The sequence below is a fragment of the Haliotis rubra genome, unplaced genomic scaffold (genome assembly GCF_003918875.1).
Source record: "Haliotis rubra isolate DU_JTF1 unplaced genomic scaffold, ASM391887v1 Scf111, whole genome shotgun sequence".
NCBI lineage: Eukaryota > Metazoa > Mollusca > Gastropoda > Lepetellida > Haliotidae > Haliotis > Haliotis rubra.
In genome coordinates, this window is record NW_025765015.1 from 45,729 (window position 1) to 60,165 (window position 14,437).

At 39.9% G+C, this 14,437-nt stretch overlaps 1 protein-coding gene across 4 annotated transcripts in view; it reads left to right on the forward strand.

Moving 5' to 3' along the window:
* Positions 1-14,437, forward strand: part of LOC124287696 (plexin-A1-like) — a 65,478-nt gene that overhangs the window by 13,927 nt on the left and 37,114 nt on the right. For 2 of the 4 annotated variants that reach the window (XM_046724226.1, XM_046724235.1), the window contains exons 2-5: positions 7,449-8,465; positions 9,446-9,640; positions 12,267-12,401; positions 13,959-14,065. In XM_046724226.1, the coding sequence (XP_046580182.1) occupies positions 7,449-8,465; positions 9,446-9,640; positions 12,267-12,401; positions 13,959-14,065 (1,454 nt within the window). The remainder of the gene's footprint in view (positions 1-7,448; positions 8,466-9,445; positions 9,641-12,266; positions 12,402-13,958; positions 14,066-14,437) is intronic. The other 2 variants (XM_046724243.1, XM_046724219.1) reach the window with 1 other exon arrangement.

The following is a 14,437-nucleotide window of genomic DNA, read 5'->3' on the forward strand; positions in this document are numbered from 1 at the left end:
GTTATCAGATGAACATCTACACTGTTTCCTTTCATGACGACTCCATGTGATGACTTCAGATCCTGATTGGAAATGCCACAGCTTTATTTCAGTCTGAACAAGTAGGGCTTACTTGAAACTCGACATTTTCTGTCTACGTTGACTGATGTGTGGGAGGAAATATTGGACATGCATAGAATATGGTCACACTTCACCAAATAGGTTGGCAAGAGGGGTATACCGGTGTACTCACCAATACGTTGTAAATGTCAGTCTATGTGTATGTGTTGGGGATTGTGTCCCTGAACTCACTTTAACATGTCAGTTACACTGTGTATGTTGGGTTTCTTCTACAGAGTGATATTGGACGTTCTGTATGTAATATATCATCTATTCACCTCTGTCTAACTAGTATATCATCATCTACTAAGTGACATTGTACACTGTGTATGTTGTATATCATCATTTACTCAGTGACATTGTACACGGCGTAAGTAGTATATCACCTACACAGTGGCATTGCACAGCGTGCAAGTAGTATATCATCTCTTCAGTGACATTGTACGCTGTGTAAGTAGTATATCATCATCTACTCACTGACATTATGCACTGTGTAAGTAGAATATCATCTACATTGTACACTGTGTAAGTAGTATATCATCTTCTACTCAGTGACATTGTACACTGTGTAAGTAGTATATCATCTACTCAGTGACATTGTACACTGTGTAAGTAGTATATCATCTACTCAGTGACATTGTACACTGTGTAAGTAGTATATCATCATCTCTCTGACATTGTACACATTGTACACTGTGTAAGTAGTATATCATCATCTACTCAGTGACATTGTACACTGTGTAAGTAGTATATCATCATCTACTCAGTGACATTGTACACTGTGTAAGTAGTATATATATCATCTCCTCAGTGACATTGTACACTGTGTGACATTGTAAGTAGTATATCATCATCTACTCAGTGACATTGTACACTGTGTAAGTAGCATATCATCATCTACTCAGTGACATTGTACACTGTGTAAGTAGTATATCATCATCTCCTCAGTGACATTGTACACTGTGTAAGTAGTATATCATCATCTACTCAGTGACATTGTACACTGTGTAAGTAGTATATCATCATCTACTCATTGTACACTGTGTAACACTTGTATAAGTAGTATATATCATCATCTCCTCAGTGACATTGAACACTGTGTAAGTGTAGTAGTATATCATCATCTATCCTCAGTGACATTGTACACTGTGTAAGTAGTATATCATCATCTACTCAGTGACATTGTACACTGTGTAAGTAGTATATCATCTCCTCAGTGACATTGTACACTGTGTAAGTAGTATATCATCATCTCCTCAGTGACATTGTACACTGTGTAAGTAGTATATCATCATCTACTCAATGACATTGTACACTGTGTAAGTAGTATATCATCATCTACTCAGTGACATTGTACTCTGTATATATAGTGGTATATCATCATCTCAGTGACATTGTACTGTGTAAGTAGTATATCATCATCTCCTCAGTGACATTGTACACTGTGTAAGTAGTATATCATCATCTACTCAGTGACATTGTACACTGTGTAAGTAGTATATCATCATCTACTCAGTGACATTGTACACTGTGTAAGTAGTATATCATCATCTACCTCAGTGACATTGTACACTGTGTAAGTAGTATATCATCATCTACTCAGTGACATTGTACACTGTGTAAGTAGTATATCATCATCTACTCAGTGACATTGTACACTGTGTAAGTAGTATATCATCATCTACTCAGTGACATTGTACACTGTGTAAGTAGTATATCATCATCTACTCAGTGACATTGTACACTGTGTAAGTAGTATATCATCATCTACTCAGTGACATTGTACACTGTGTAAGTAGTATATCATCTCCTCAGTGACATTGTACACTGTGTAAGTAGTATATCATCATCTACTCAGTGACATTGTACACTGTGTAAGTAGTATATCATCATCTACTCAGTGACATTGTACACTGTGTAAGTAGTATATCATCATCTACTCAGTGACATTGTACACTGTGTAAGTAGTATATCATCATCTCCTCAGTGACATTGTACACTCAGTGTACACTGTGTAAGTAGTATATCATCTTACTCAGTGACATTGTACACTGTGTAAGTAGTATATCATCATCTACTCAGTGACATTGTACACTGTGTAAGTAGTATATCATCATCTCCTCAGTGACATTGTACACTGTGTAAGTAGTATATCATCATCTACTCAGTGACATTGTACACTGTGTAAGTAGTATCTCATCTCCTCAGTGACATTCCACACTGTGTATCTTGTATATCATCTCTGTGTAAGTAGTATATCATGATCTACTCAGTGACATTGTACACTGTGTAAGTACTATATCCTCATCTCCTCAGTGACATTCCACACTGTGTAGTATATATCATCTACTCAGTGACATTGTACACTGTGTAAGTAGTATATCATCATCTCCTCAGTGACATTGTACACTGTGTAAGTTGTATATCATCTCCTCAGTGACATTGTACACTGTGTAAGTTGTATATCATCTCCTCAGTGACATTGTACACTGTGTAAGTAGTATATATCATCTACTCAGTGACATTGTACACTGTGTAAGTTGTATATATCATCTCCTCAGTGACATTGTACACTGTGTAAGTTGTATATCATCTCCTCAGTGACATTGTAGACTGTGTAAGTTATATATCATCTCCTCAGTGACATTGAACACTGTGTATTTTGTATATCATCTCCTCGGTGACACTGGTACCTGTGTAAGTAGTATATCATCATCTACCCAGTGACATTGTACACTATGTAAGTTGTATATCATCTACTCAGTGACATTTTACACTATGCAAGTAGTATATCAGCTACTCAGTAACACTTTGCCCTGAATAATTTGTATATCATCTCGTCATTGACATTGTACACCGTGTAAGTTGTGTGTCAACTCCTAAGTGACATTGTACACTGTGTATTGTGTATATCATGTACTCAGTGACATTGAACACTGTGTATGTTGTATATCATCTCTTGAGTGACATTAAACACTGTGTAAGTGGTATATCATCTCGTCAGTGACATTGTACACTGTTTATTTTGCATATCATCTACTCAGTGACATTGACCACTGTGTATGTTGTATACCATCTAATCAGTGACATTTAACACTGTGTATGCTGTTTATGATCCACTTGGTGACACTGTAACTGTGTGCTGTATAGCCATCTCCTCACTGACATTGTACACTGTGTAGGTTGTATATCATCTCCTCAGTGACATTGTACACGGTGTATGTTGTATGTCATCTCCTAAGTGACATTGTACACTGTGTAAGTTGTATATCATGTACTCAGTGACATTGAACACTGTGTATGTTGTATATCATCTCCTCAGTGACATTGTACACTGTGTAAGTAGTATATCATCATCTACTCAGTGACATTGTACACTGTGTAAGTAGTATATCATCTCTACTCAGTGACATTGTACACTGTGTAAGTTGTATATCATCTACTCAGTGACATTGTACACTGTGTGACATCATCTACTCAGTGACACTGTGTAAGTGGTATATCATCATCTCCTCAGTGACATTGTACACTGTGTAAGTAGTATATCATCATCTACTCAGTGACATTGTACACTGTGTAAGTTGTATATCATCTACTCAGTGACATTGAACACTGTGTATGTTGTATATCATCCACTCAGTGACATTGTACACTGTGTAAGTAGTATATCATCTCTATTCAGTGACATTGTACACTGTGTAAGTTGTATATCATCTCTTGAGTGACATTAAACACTGTGTAAGTGGTATATCATCTCGTCAGTGACATTGTACACTGTTTAAGTTGTATATCATCTACTCAGTGCCATTGAACACTCTGTATGTTGTATAGCATCCACTCAGTGACATTGTACACTGTGTAAGTAATATATCATCTATTCAGTGACATTGTACACTGTGTGAGTTGTATATCATCTCTTCAGTGACATTGAACACTGTGTATGTTGAATATCGTCTACCCAGTGGCACTGTAACTGTGTGTTGCATATCGTCTCCTCAGTGACATTGAACACTGTGTATATTTGATATCATCTACCCAGTGACACTGTAACTGTGTGTTGTATATCATCCACTCAGTGACACTGTACACTTTGTAAGTTGTATATCATCTACTCATTGTTATTTAACACTGTGTATGCGTTTATGATCTACTTAGTCACACTGTAACTGTGTGTTGTATATCATCTACTCAGTGTTATTTAACACTGTGTATGCTGTTTATGATCTACTTAGTGACACTGACCACTGTATATGTTGTATTATTCACTGAGTGATATTGGACACGGCAGTCTCTCAAGTTATTTATTATCAGGACATTTATACAGTCTGGGGTTTTGGGGGGGTATTTTTTGTCACGTTTTGGAAAAATCTCCCTACAAGCAATGAGTGTAGGCTCGACAGTGAAACTAATTTATCATCAAGCCAGCTAGTTTAGGTCTGCATCATTCTACAGCGATCCCATGTGTCAAGGGGTAGATAAGGCTGTAGCAGACTGCCAGCTGATTAGGAGTGCCGTCATGGTGCAGCTAGTTTACACGGGATCTTTGATCATCTCCATCTGAAGGCTTCCCCAAACACACGCTTCAACTCCGGAATATATGAAAACAAAGTTTCCCAGATTTACATCTGTGGCGGAGTTATAAGGTATAGACATGCGAGATATGATCGAGAAATTGTGATGAATAACAATAGTACGTGCATCCGTACAATGACGAACTGTTAAGGATCGAATCCGGATCAGAGAAACCATGAAGAACAGATGTCAACGTTTACATTCCGATATCAAAACTACCACAGCAGGTAGTCTTGGTATTAGACCTGAAACACAAATCTCCAAATCAGCATATATATGTTGTGGTTATTTCCTTAGTTGACATTTGAATTAGTTGTGTTTTGACCCAGGTGAGGTTTAGTTTGTTGTAAGCCAAGGCACATACCGACATAGTTCCAATCAGTAATGTTGAATACCTTTTATTGGACCTGTGTAACGACTGTGGAATTTTTTATGTTAATAACAAGAGCCGAGGCAAGTCCAGATCAGTCATTACATCTACGTTTCTTGGCCACACGCGAAGACAAGATAGGAAGCCATTTTGTTGTTTTTAAAATTATGCAAAAACCTATTTTCATAGTTTAAGTGTAAGTCTTATCGTTTATCTGTTTCTCCTCTAGAAATGTGTCTGAGAACAGACCCTAAAGAATAACTGCAGTGGTGGGCACACCTTAACAGTTGCTCGAGCTGTGTTCACCTAAAATTTTCCATCAGAAAAGCGAATTGAAGCTTAAAGCTGTTACTCGGTGTGTCTGAAGCCTTCAATAACCTGAAGGCGAGACTATGAAACAATTGTCAAAGGTTAGAAATGGTTGCTTGAGTGGGACTGGAAACTTGTGACGTGCGTCAGTCATATGTCACAGGATCTGTTGTTGTTACAATCAGGGTCAAGGTTTGCCCCAGTGTGTGTGTGCGTGCGCGTGTGAATTTAGTCTTAGGCCGCACTCAGCAATATTCCAGTTATATGGCGGCGGTCCATAAATAATCGTGTCTGAACCAGACAATCCAGTGATCAACAGTATGAACATCGATCTACGCAATTGGGATACGATGACATGTGTCCAACATATCAGCGAGCCTGACCACCCGACCCCATTGTTCGCCTTTTACGACAAGCATGGATTACTGTAGATAAGTTCTAGCCCGGGTCTCCAAGGGTCGCCTCAGTCTGTGAAGCTGATATCAGTTACTCGGCCGAGGGTTTTAAGTCTCATTAAAATTTGCTGTTAGCGAAGGAATTTTGTCATTTAAAGAAGTGATGTAAATTTGAATACAGGTAACCAAGGGAACGCTTGTAAACTTACCCAAATGTCAACATGAACGCGCTGGTGGTATTTTGTTGACACAGTCATCAGGCCATGTTCTCTTCTCCGGTATAGAGCAGAAATACTTCATTGATGTACTGTAATTTGATCAGTTTCTTGTGAGTTTGTTGGAACAAACTTTTTCAAAGACGCTGAAAGGGATATTCTTATATGAATATTTGAGTTTTCAAAGTAATATTTGGCTTCATGTTCAGAAATTATTTGACAATGAACTCTGTTTCATGATGGATAAGGATAGGGACAAGGATTAGGATAATATCTGCCATCCTAAGACAATGCATCAAGTTGGTTCCGTATATAAAGTGCTTAATTATCCCTTTTAAACTAGGGGCAGTGGGTGGTGGTTAAAGCGTTCGCTGGTTCGATTCCCCACATGGGTACAATGCGTGAAGCCCATTTCTGATGTTCCGTGATATTGCTGGAAGATTGCTAAAAGCGACGTAAAGCTAAATTCAGTCACTCTCTCACTCTCACTCTTTTGAACTACTTGGCATGTCATTTATACAAGCTACACATGTCTTTCCGTTGCATGTATTTGTGACTGCTACATTCAGGATTGCGTGAACACCTGCTACCTCACTGGGATTGTGTTGGGATTGATAAACACTTGCTCATGATAAGGACTCAGCTTTCAGCAGAGGATTTATCATCATTATGGAAATGACTTTTGACACATTTTTCCAAGTTAATTCAAAATTGCACGTGGAAGGCGTTCGGTGTCTCCTATAAGGTTTAACTCGATTGTACAGGTATTTCGGGAATGATTATGGGCGATCAACTTCTTTATATTACAATAGCAATGTTTCGGTATAGATGCTTATACTGTATTCAAGCATGAGGTGGTGACTGGATACAGCAGCATATATATAGGGTACATGAGAACTAACAGTGGCAGTGGATGATAAACAAGAAGATTAACAATGAAAACAAGCATAATTATACATGAGGCAAGCCGATGCAAGACAAAAACATGATGACTGGGACTAGCAGTGAGGGTGGGGATAGGTAATTAGGGCAGGGGGTGAGAAGCCAGAGAAAGGAGATTGGATTGGTGGTAAGCTGATTGGATGAAACAGCCCTGGTCCCTATTCAGTTTTGAGCTGTGTCCTTTTTATCTGTAGTGCTTATGTCAATTATCTTGTAGTGTAAGCATGTTGATTGTTAGGTAGTGTTTTCACAGTGTCCCAATGGATGTTGTGCTGAGGAAATTTGATGATGTGTCCCGAAATGTCTGATTTGGTGTTCTTGAAGGCGTATGTTGAGTGGTCTTGATGTTTCCACGATGTAGTTGCTGTCGCAGCTGATGTTATAGACCACACCTTTGGGCTGCTATTGTCGTTCTTGTGTAGCGGATTTCCTACCGTTATCCCTAACACTACAAGAAAAGTGGCAGAAGCACTACAGATACAAAGAATTGAAAATTTGAATTCGATAAAAATGTACTCAGTATTGTATATTTTGTATTTTCTTCAGAACAGGAATGTGGTCAGTGACAAGTGCCAGTGGCTGAATGGTGACTCAAAGGGCAATATGGATCCTAACGTCACCTTCAAGAGGACAGGAATACATGTATTTGCGACTTTGCTGACAGTATTCCTAGCTGTAGTGGCGGACACCACAAACTTCACATGTCCCACAAAAGACTTTACACACATGACGCTTCATAATGACACTGTGTACATAGCCGGGGCAAAATGTGTCTGTCGTGAAAATCTGCGGGAGCAGATAAAAAATTGTGCAGAAATCCCTTCCGAATTCACTGGCTTAGTGGTGTTAGAAGTAGCAACAGTGACACATCTGCTGATGTGTTACACATCGGGTGGTTGTGAAACACGTCTTCTGAATGGAAATGACCTTTACTCAAGAAAAAATTTACAATTTGACCCACCAATAGTTGGGGCTACAAATACCATCGTGGTTCCGTCTTCCTTCTCAGAGAGCACTACGGATACAGTTTTGTACACAACCACGAAAGTGGCTCCTGGGAACAACAGTACTTCAACCCTGAGTGCTTGGAATGTGACGTTTCAGACAAATCAATCAAAATCACAAAGGACATATACTATTGATCTTGTTGAAAACGTTAAACAGAAGTACCGAGAAAACTATAACCCTGTTGGAGGTTTCAGTGTAAATGGGGCTGCATACTTCTTTGCAAACCAGATTCAGAATTCAAGCAGTAACTCGACTGTTTCCAAACTTATATTTGTCTGTCGCAATGGAACGTATCGGGATATAGTGGTGGGGTATAATAACACCTATGATCAGGTATCTGATGTGGTTTTACTGTCTGAAAGTCGGAACCAGCAAATATTCAATTCTGCTTATAAAACAAAGGACGGTTCTCTTATCCTTGCAGTCTTTGAGGACAGAACGAAAAACAGATTGGTGTTAACCTATTTCTCTCTTGTAGACATTCAGAATCTGTTATCATCTGCACCAATCATGGACGGCGATAACTATCTGATAAATGATACATCTTCATGCGAGGTATGTTTGTAGCGTATTGAAGACCGAAATTCAACGGAAAGTAGGAGTGCACCTTTGTGAGTGTTTTTGTGTAGACACGTGTGGACGGGTACACATGTGTGAGAGTCAATGTGTAGACACATGTGGATGGTCGCCCCTGTGTTAGTACCTGTGTGGAGACACATGTAGATGGTCACACCTGACTGAGTGTGTGTGAACCTGGATGGGTACACCTGTGTGAGTGTCTGTAGCTACATGTGGATGGTCACACCTGTTTGAGTGTCTGCATGTAGGCACATGTGGATGGCTAAACCTGTGTGAGTTTCGGCATGTAGGCACCTGTGGATGGGTAAACCTGTGTGAGTTCTGTATGTAGGCACATGTGGATGGGTAAACCTGTGTGAGTTTCTGTATGTAGACACATGTGGATGGGTAAACCTATGTGAGTTTCTTCATGTAGGCACATGTGGATGGGTAAACCTATGTGAGTTTCTGCATGTAGGCACATGTGGATGGGTACATTGAGTGATTGTCTGCATGTAGGCACATGTGGATGGGTAAACCTGTGTGAGTTTCTGCATGTAGGCGCATGTGGATGGGTACATCGGAGTGATTGACTGCATGTAGGCACATGTGGATGGGTACATCTGAGTGAGTTTCTGCATGTAGGCACATGTGGATGGGTACTTCTGAGTGATTGTCGTTGTGTAGGTGAATTCGAATGGTCCAAGTGCATGTGTCTCCAGGATTTGTATGCATGTTGATTAGTATGTTTGGGAAAGTGTTGTATGATGCGCGTGTCGTCATAGGGCCTAGGGACGTTCAATGACCATGATGTTTTGTATGTTTCCTATCTCCAACGTTAACCACCACGAGAGCTGACGGGCAAACAATTATGAAACTGTTTTTTCATAAATTGTGTATAATATTTTATGCTGCTTTTGATATAGGTCTGTAAATTCATCTATGATGTCGACTGAATCGCTTTTTAATGGATCTAGGTGAATAAAACCGGCCTGTGCCAAGGATGTCCTTACTTCATTGGAAAGTCGTCCTTCATACTTAATTCTCTCACCAATCTGCTTGACGGACTTCCCAACCCGATCTACAAGATTCACAAGATTACAGGAGCTCCAATTAACGGCGGTCATCACAGTTTGATATTAGTTGCCCCGACAAATGGGCCAGTTCAAATGGTGAGCTCATGTCATGTTAAACCACTTCAAACGAATTCTTTTAGAATATGGAACAAGTTTTTATGGATAACAACTTCTTTATTTGGATGTTATCCATAAAAACTTGTTCCATATTGTACGTCTCAACTATTAAAATGCCACTCAATCAAGAATTCTTTAGGTCGTCTTTTTTCATAAAATCGTTGTAAAGTCAATTCTTTATTTTTTACATATTATTTCGACATTCCAAAGAGTCAAACGTAAATTCACAATTTACATAAGGATTCTAATAAGGTTCACAATTTGTTCACAATTATTCTTTTTGAAAAGTTTAAACTTGAGGCAACCCTACTTCACACATACTAAGCACAATTAATAGCACCAGTGCTCCACAATCACAGAGTTGACATATTACTACAATAGAAATCCCTTGAATTTCATGTCACACTTTTCATCACAATGCTGAAATTGACATGACAGTTTGTAAGTTACCCGTTTAAGGAGTATTTGTAGTATTTGTGGTATAAGGGTTAGCAGTAGCAGTAGTAGTTTTCGTAGTAGCGGCAGCAGTAGTTGCAGTAGCAGTAGCAACAGCAGCGGTATTAGCAACAGTAGTAGTTTCAGTAGCAGCAGCAATAGTAGTAGTAGTAGTGGTAGTAGTAGTAGTAGTAGTAGTGGTAGTAGTAGTAGTGGTAGTACTAGTGGTAGTAGTAGTAGTAGTGGTAATAGTGGTAGTAGTAGTAGTAGTGGTAGTAGTAGTAGTGGTGGTGGTAGTAGTAGTAGTGGTAGTAGTAGTGGTAGTAGCAGTAGTAGAAATAACAGCAGCAGTAGTTGCAGTAGCATCAGCAGCAGTAGTAGCAACAGTAGTAGTTTCAGTAGCAGCAGCAGTAGTAGTAGTAGTATTGGTAGTAGTAGTGGTAGTAGTAGTAGTGGTAGTAGTAGTAGTAGTGGTAGTAGTATTGGTAGTAGGAGTGGTAGTAGTGGTAGTAGTAGTAGTAGTAGTAGTTGTGGTAGTAGTAGTGGTAGTAGTAGTAGTAGTGGTGTGGTAGTAGCAGTAGTGGTAGCAGCAGCAGTAGTAGTAATAGTAGTAGTAGCAGCAGCAGTAGTAGTAATAGTAGTAGTAGCAGCAGCAGTAGTAGTAATAGTAGTAGTAGCGGCAGCAGTAGTTGCAGTAGCGGTAGCAACAGCAGCAGTAGTAGCAACAGTAGTTTCAGTAGCAGCCGCAGCAGCAGTAGTAGTAGTAGTGGTAATAGTAGTGGTAGTAGTAGTAGTAGAGGTAGTAGTGGTAGTGGTAGTAGTAGTGGTAGTAGTAGTAGTAGTAGTAGAAATAACAGCAGCAGTAGTTGCAGTAGCATCAGCAGCAGTAGTAGCAACAGTAGTAGTTTCAGTAGCAGCAGTAGTAGTAGTAGTAGTAGTAGCAGCAGCAGTAGTAGTAATAGTAGTAGTAGCGGCAGCAGTAGTTGCAGTAGCGGTAGCAACAGCAGCAGTAGTAGCAACAGTAGTTTCAGTAGCAGCAGCAGCAGCAGTAGTAGTAGTAGTGGTAATAGTAGTGGTAGTAGTAGTAGTAGTGGTAGTAGTAGTGGTAGCAGTGGTAGTGGCAGTAGCAGCAGCAGTAGCAGTAGTAGTAGTGGTAGCAGTAGTGGTAGCAGTATGAGTAGTAGTAGTAGTGAGTAGTGGTAGTAGTGGTAGTAGTAGTAGTAGTAGGCAGCAGCAGTAGTTGCAGTAGCATCAGCAGCAGTAGTAGTAATAGTAGTGGCAGCAGCAGCAGTAGTAGTAGTAGTAGTAGCGGCAGCAGTGGTAGCAGTAGCAGCAGTAGTAGCAAGCAGCAGTAGCAGCAACGGCAGTAGTAGTAGCAGCAGCAGCATAGTAGCAGCAGTAGCAGTAGTAGCAGTAGCAGTAGCAGTGAAAGTAGTAGCAGCAGCAGTAGTAGTGGTGGTAGTGGCAGTAGTAGAAGCAGCAGTGGTAGCAGCATGGTAGGCAGTAGCAGTAGCAGCAGCAAGCAGTAGTAGCAGTAGTAGTAGTAGCAGCAGTGGCAGTAGCAGTAGTAGCAGTAGCAGTAGCAGCAGCAGCAGTAGCAGTGTTAAGTAGTAGCAGTAGTGCAGTAGTAGCAGCAGCAGCAGTAGCAGTAGTAGTAAAGTAGCAGCAGTAGTGGTAGTAGCAGTAGCAGTAGCAGCAGCAGTGGTAGTAGTAGCAGCAGTAGTAGCGGTAGTAGTAGTAGCAGTAGCAGCAGCAGCAGTAGTTAAGCAGTAGTAGTAGCAGCAGCAGTAGTAGTAGCAGCAGCAGCAGCAGCAGTAGCAGTAGTAGTAGTAGCAGCAGTAGTAGCAGTATCAGCAGCAGCAGTAGTAGCAGCAGTAGTAGTAGCAGCAGCAGCAGTAGTAGTAGTAGTAGCAGTAGCAGTAGCAGCAGCAGCAGTAGTAGCAGCAGCAGCAGTAGTAGTAGTAGCAGTAGTAGTAGTAGTACTAGTAGTAGTTATTCTTTACTTTTGTATCGACCTGCAGCAATATATTTGTCTTCTTTTATGTTATATTGAGTTTGCGATTCATTCTTGGTTTTAAGAGCAAATGTGCCATGGTTGATCGTCCCCGCACCCTTGCTCCCGCCCGCCTAATTAACTCATTAATACTTTAAACCAGTATATTGTTTTCAGCTCTACATTGACACTTCTAAAAAGAAAGGGCGATTCCTAGGCGGTACTTACATCAGAACTCTGTCCATCGATGGATCAACAGTCAGACAGATGAAGATCCACGACGATAATGTTATCATTCTCTACAAAACCTACGTAAGACGTTCGGCAACAATTCCTTGTAACATTTGCAGAAATGTGTGTTTGGACATGACTTAGTTGGAATGATATAGTCTGGTCATTCCCTACATGGGTACAATGTGTGAAGCCCATTTCTGGTGTACCTCGATGTGATATTGTTGTAAAACTCACTCAGTGACAGTCTAGTCATATACAATACAATTTCATGTTTCTTCCATAAGGATGACATGAAAGGTTTAAATGGTTTGATGTGTAAATAAGCTGTTAAACTGACACAACATTCGCTATTTACACCATCTAAATCTATCCTGAAATCGTTGTTGATATGCAACCTTTCAAGAGAAAGTAGCTTCCTACTTGCCTTATGGGGAATGCTTTGGTAATTGTTGTCTCGTTGGTTGCAATAACTGTGCACTATCGTCGTGGCCTTCTCGCAGTAGCAAGCGTGTGAGACCTATATATCTTTCTTCCCATGTTACGCCATCATATAGCTGGAACATTGTTACCAGCGGGCTCAAACCAAACTCACTCACAAATGACCCTTTTGCAGTCATGATAGATGGATGTGCATTAGTAGAAGCCCAGATACACTGAGAGTTAAGACATAAGTATAAACATTATAAAGTCTGAGCATCCTCGCCCATACTTCATGTTACAGGAAAGAAATAATTAAGCACCCCCTGTATTTTTGCAATAATAAGTTATCAACACGTACATAAAACTCCTCGTGGTGACAACGATGGAAAGGCATGAGTTTTTCTGACGCGTAGGATCCCTGACTAAGAATGATTGGAATCCATGTTGATATTATGATGAAAATTGCTCATTTAAAAAACAACAACACTGATTTTCATACAAAACAATATCTGTACAAGCACGGCCCTGGAATGTTTAATAACCTCCATGTGACTGTATGACAGCCAGGACTCTCCTCCTCATAACCCCTGTCAGTCTCCTGATCCTCTGAAGGGGCAGTCAACGCCATTCCTCATGTAAAGCATCTTCCAATTGGTCTAGGTTCTGTACAATAGTACCTTTTTTGCACAAGGCGACCAATCAAGTCCCAGATATGCTCAAAAGGGTTAAGATCTGGGCTCATTCAATCGTGAGATATGTCAGGGTGTGCTTAACTAAGATTTTTGTGTATATAACTAAAAGTAGGTGAGTGCCATTAAAATCGCTTTCATTATTTGCATATTCATGCTTCACATAAATTCAGCCTCTTAGTTAGGAAACCATTCTGTGGTAGGATGAGCATGAACATTATATGTCCTGCCCGTCTTACAAGTCTTGCCTGACTTCCCTTGCCATGTGAAATGGTGCACGTGCACTGATTCAGATTGAGCTACACAGTAAATGTTACACCGCAAGTCAGAGTCAATGTAAAATGTGGAAAAATTCTTACCCTGATCATATTTTCCATACTTGCCCCTCAAATCCACGCAACATAACACGGGAAGGAACAATGGATTTTTTATTTAAAAAACTATTTGGAATATGTTTAAATGGCACTATCAACCACAGAACATGCTGCAATACAATTTTAAATTTAATTTTTGACTTTCATTGCAGACTGAGAAAGTGCCTCTATACTCAGGACAGTGCAGTGTGAATGGTGTCATTTCGCTTTGTTTCAATGGGACCAACCCGTTCTGCGGATGGTGCAGGAAGACAAGAAGGTATGTTGCTTTCATCTTTCTGTAAGCAGTTGTAGGAATCAAATTCAGTTTCATTTAACTCTGTGATTTACTTGAAACATGAAAAGCGAGACTCCGAAGTTGATACAAGATTTACACAAACAATTGGCTTCTGTGATTGGTTTTGTACTCAATACCGAATATTCTATTTCCGACTAGGATACCGCATTGCACAAAACCAGCTTGTACGTTGTCAAATAACATATTTGTTGCACTGAATGTGTTTTCATTTTACAGGGTAGAATAGTCTATTTCCCATACTGAGTCGAGTAGCATACTGCATTGAATGGCTGTGAACAGTTTAACATATATAGCAGTGTGCTTGATGAAATGATGCTGTCCATTTCTAAAAGG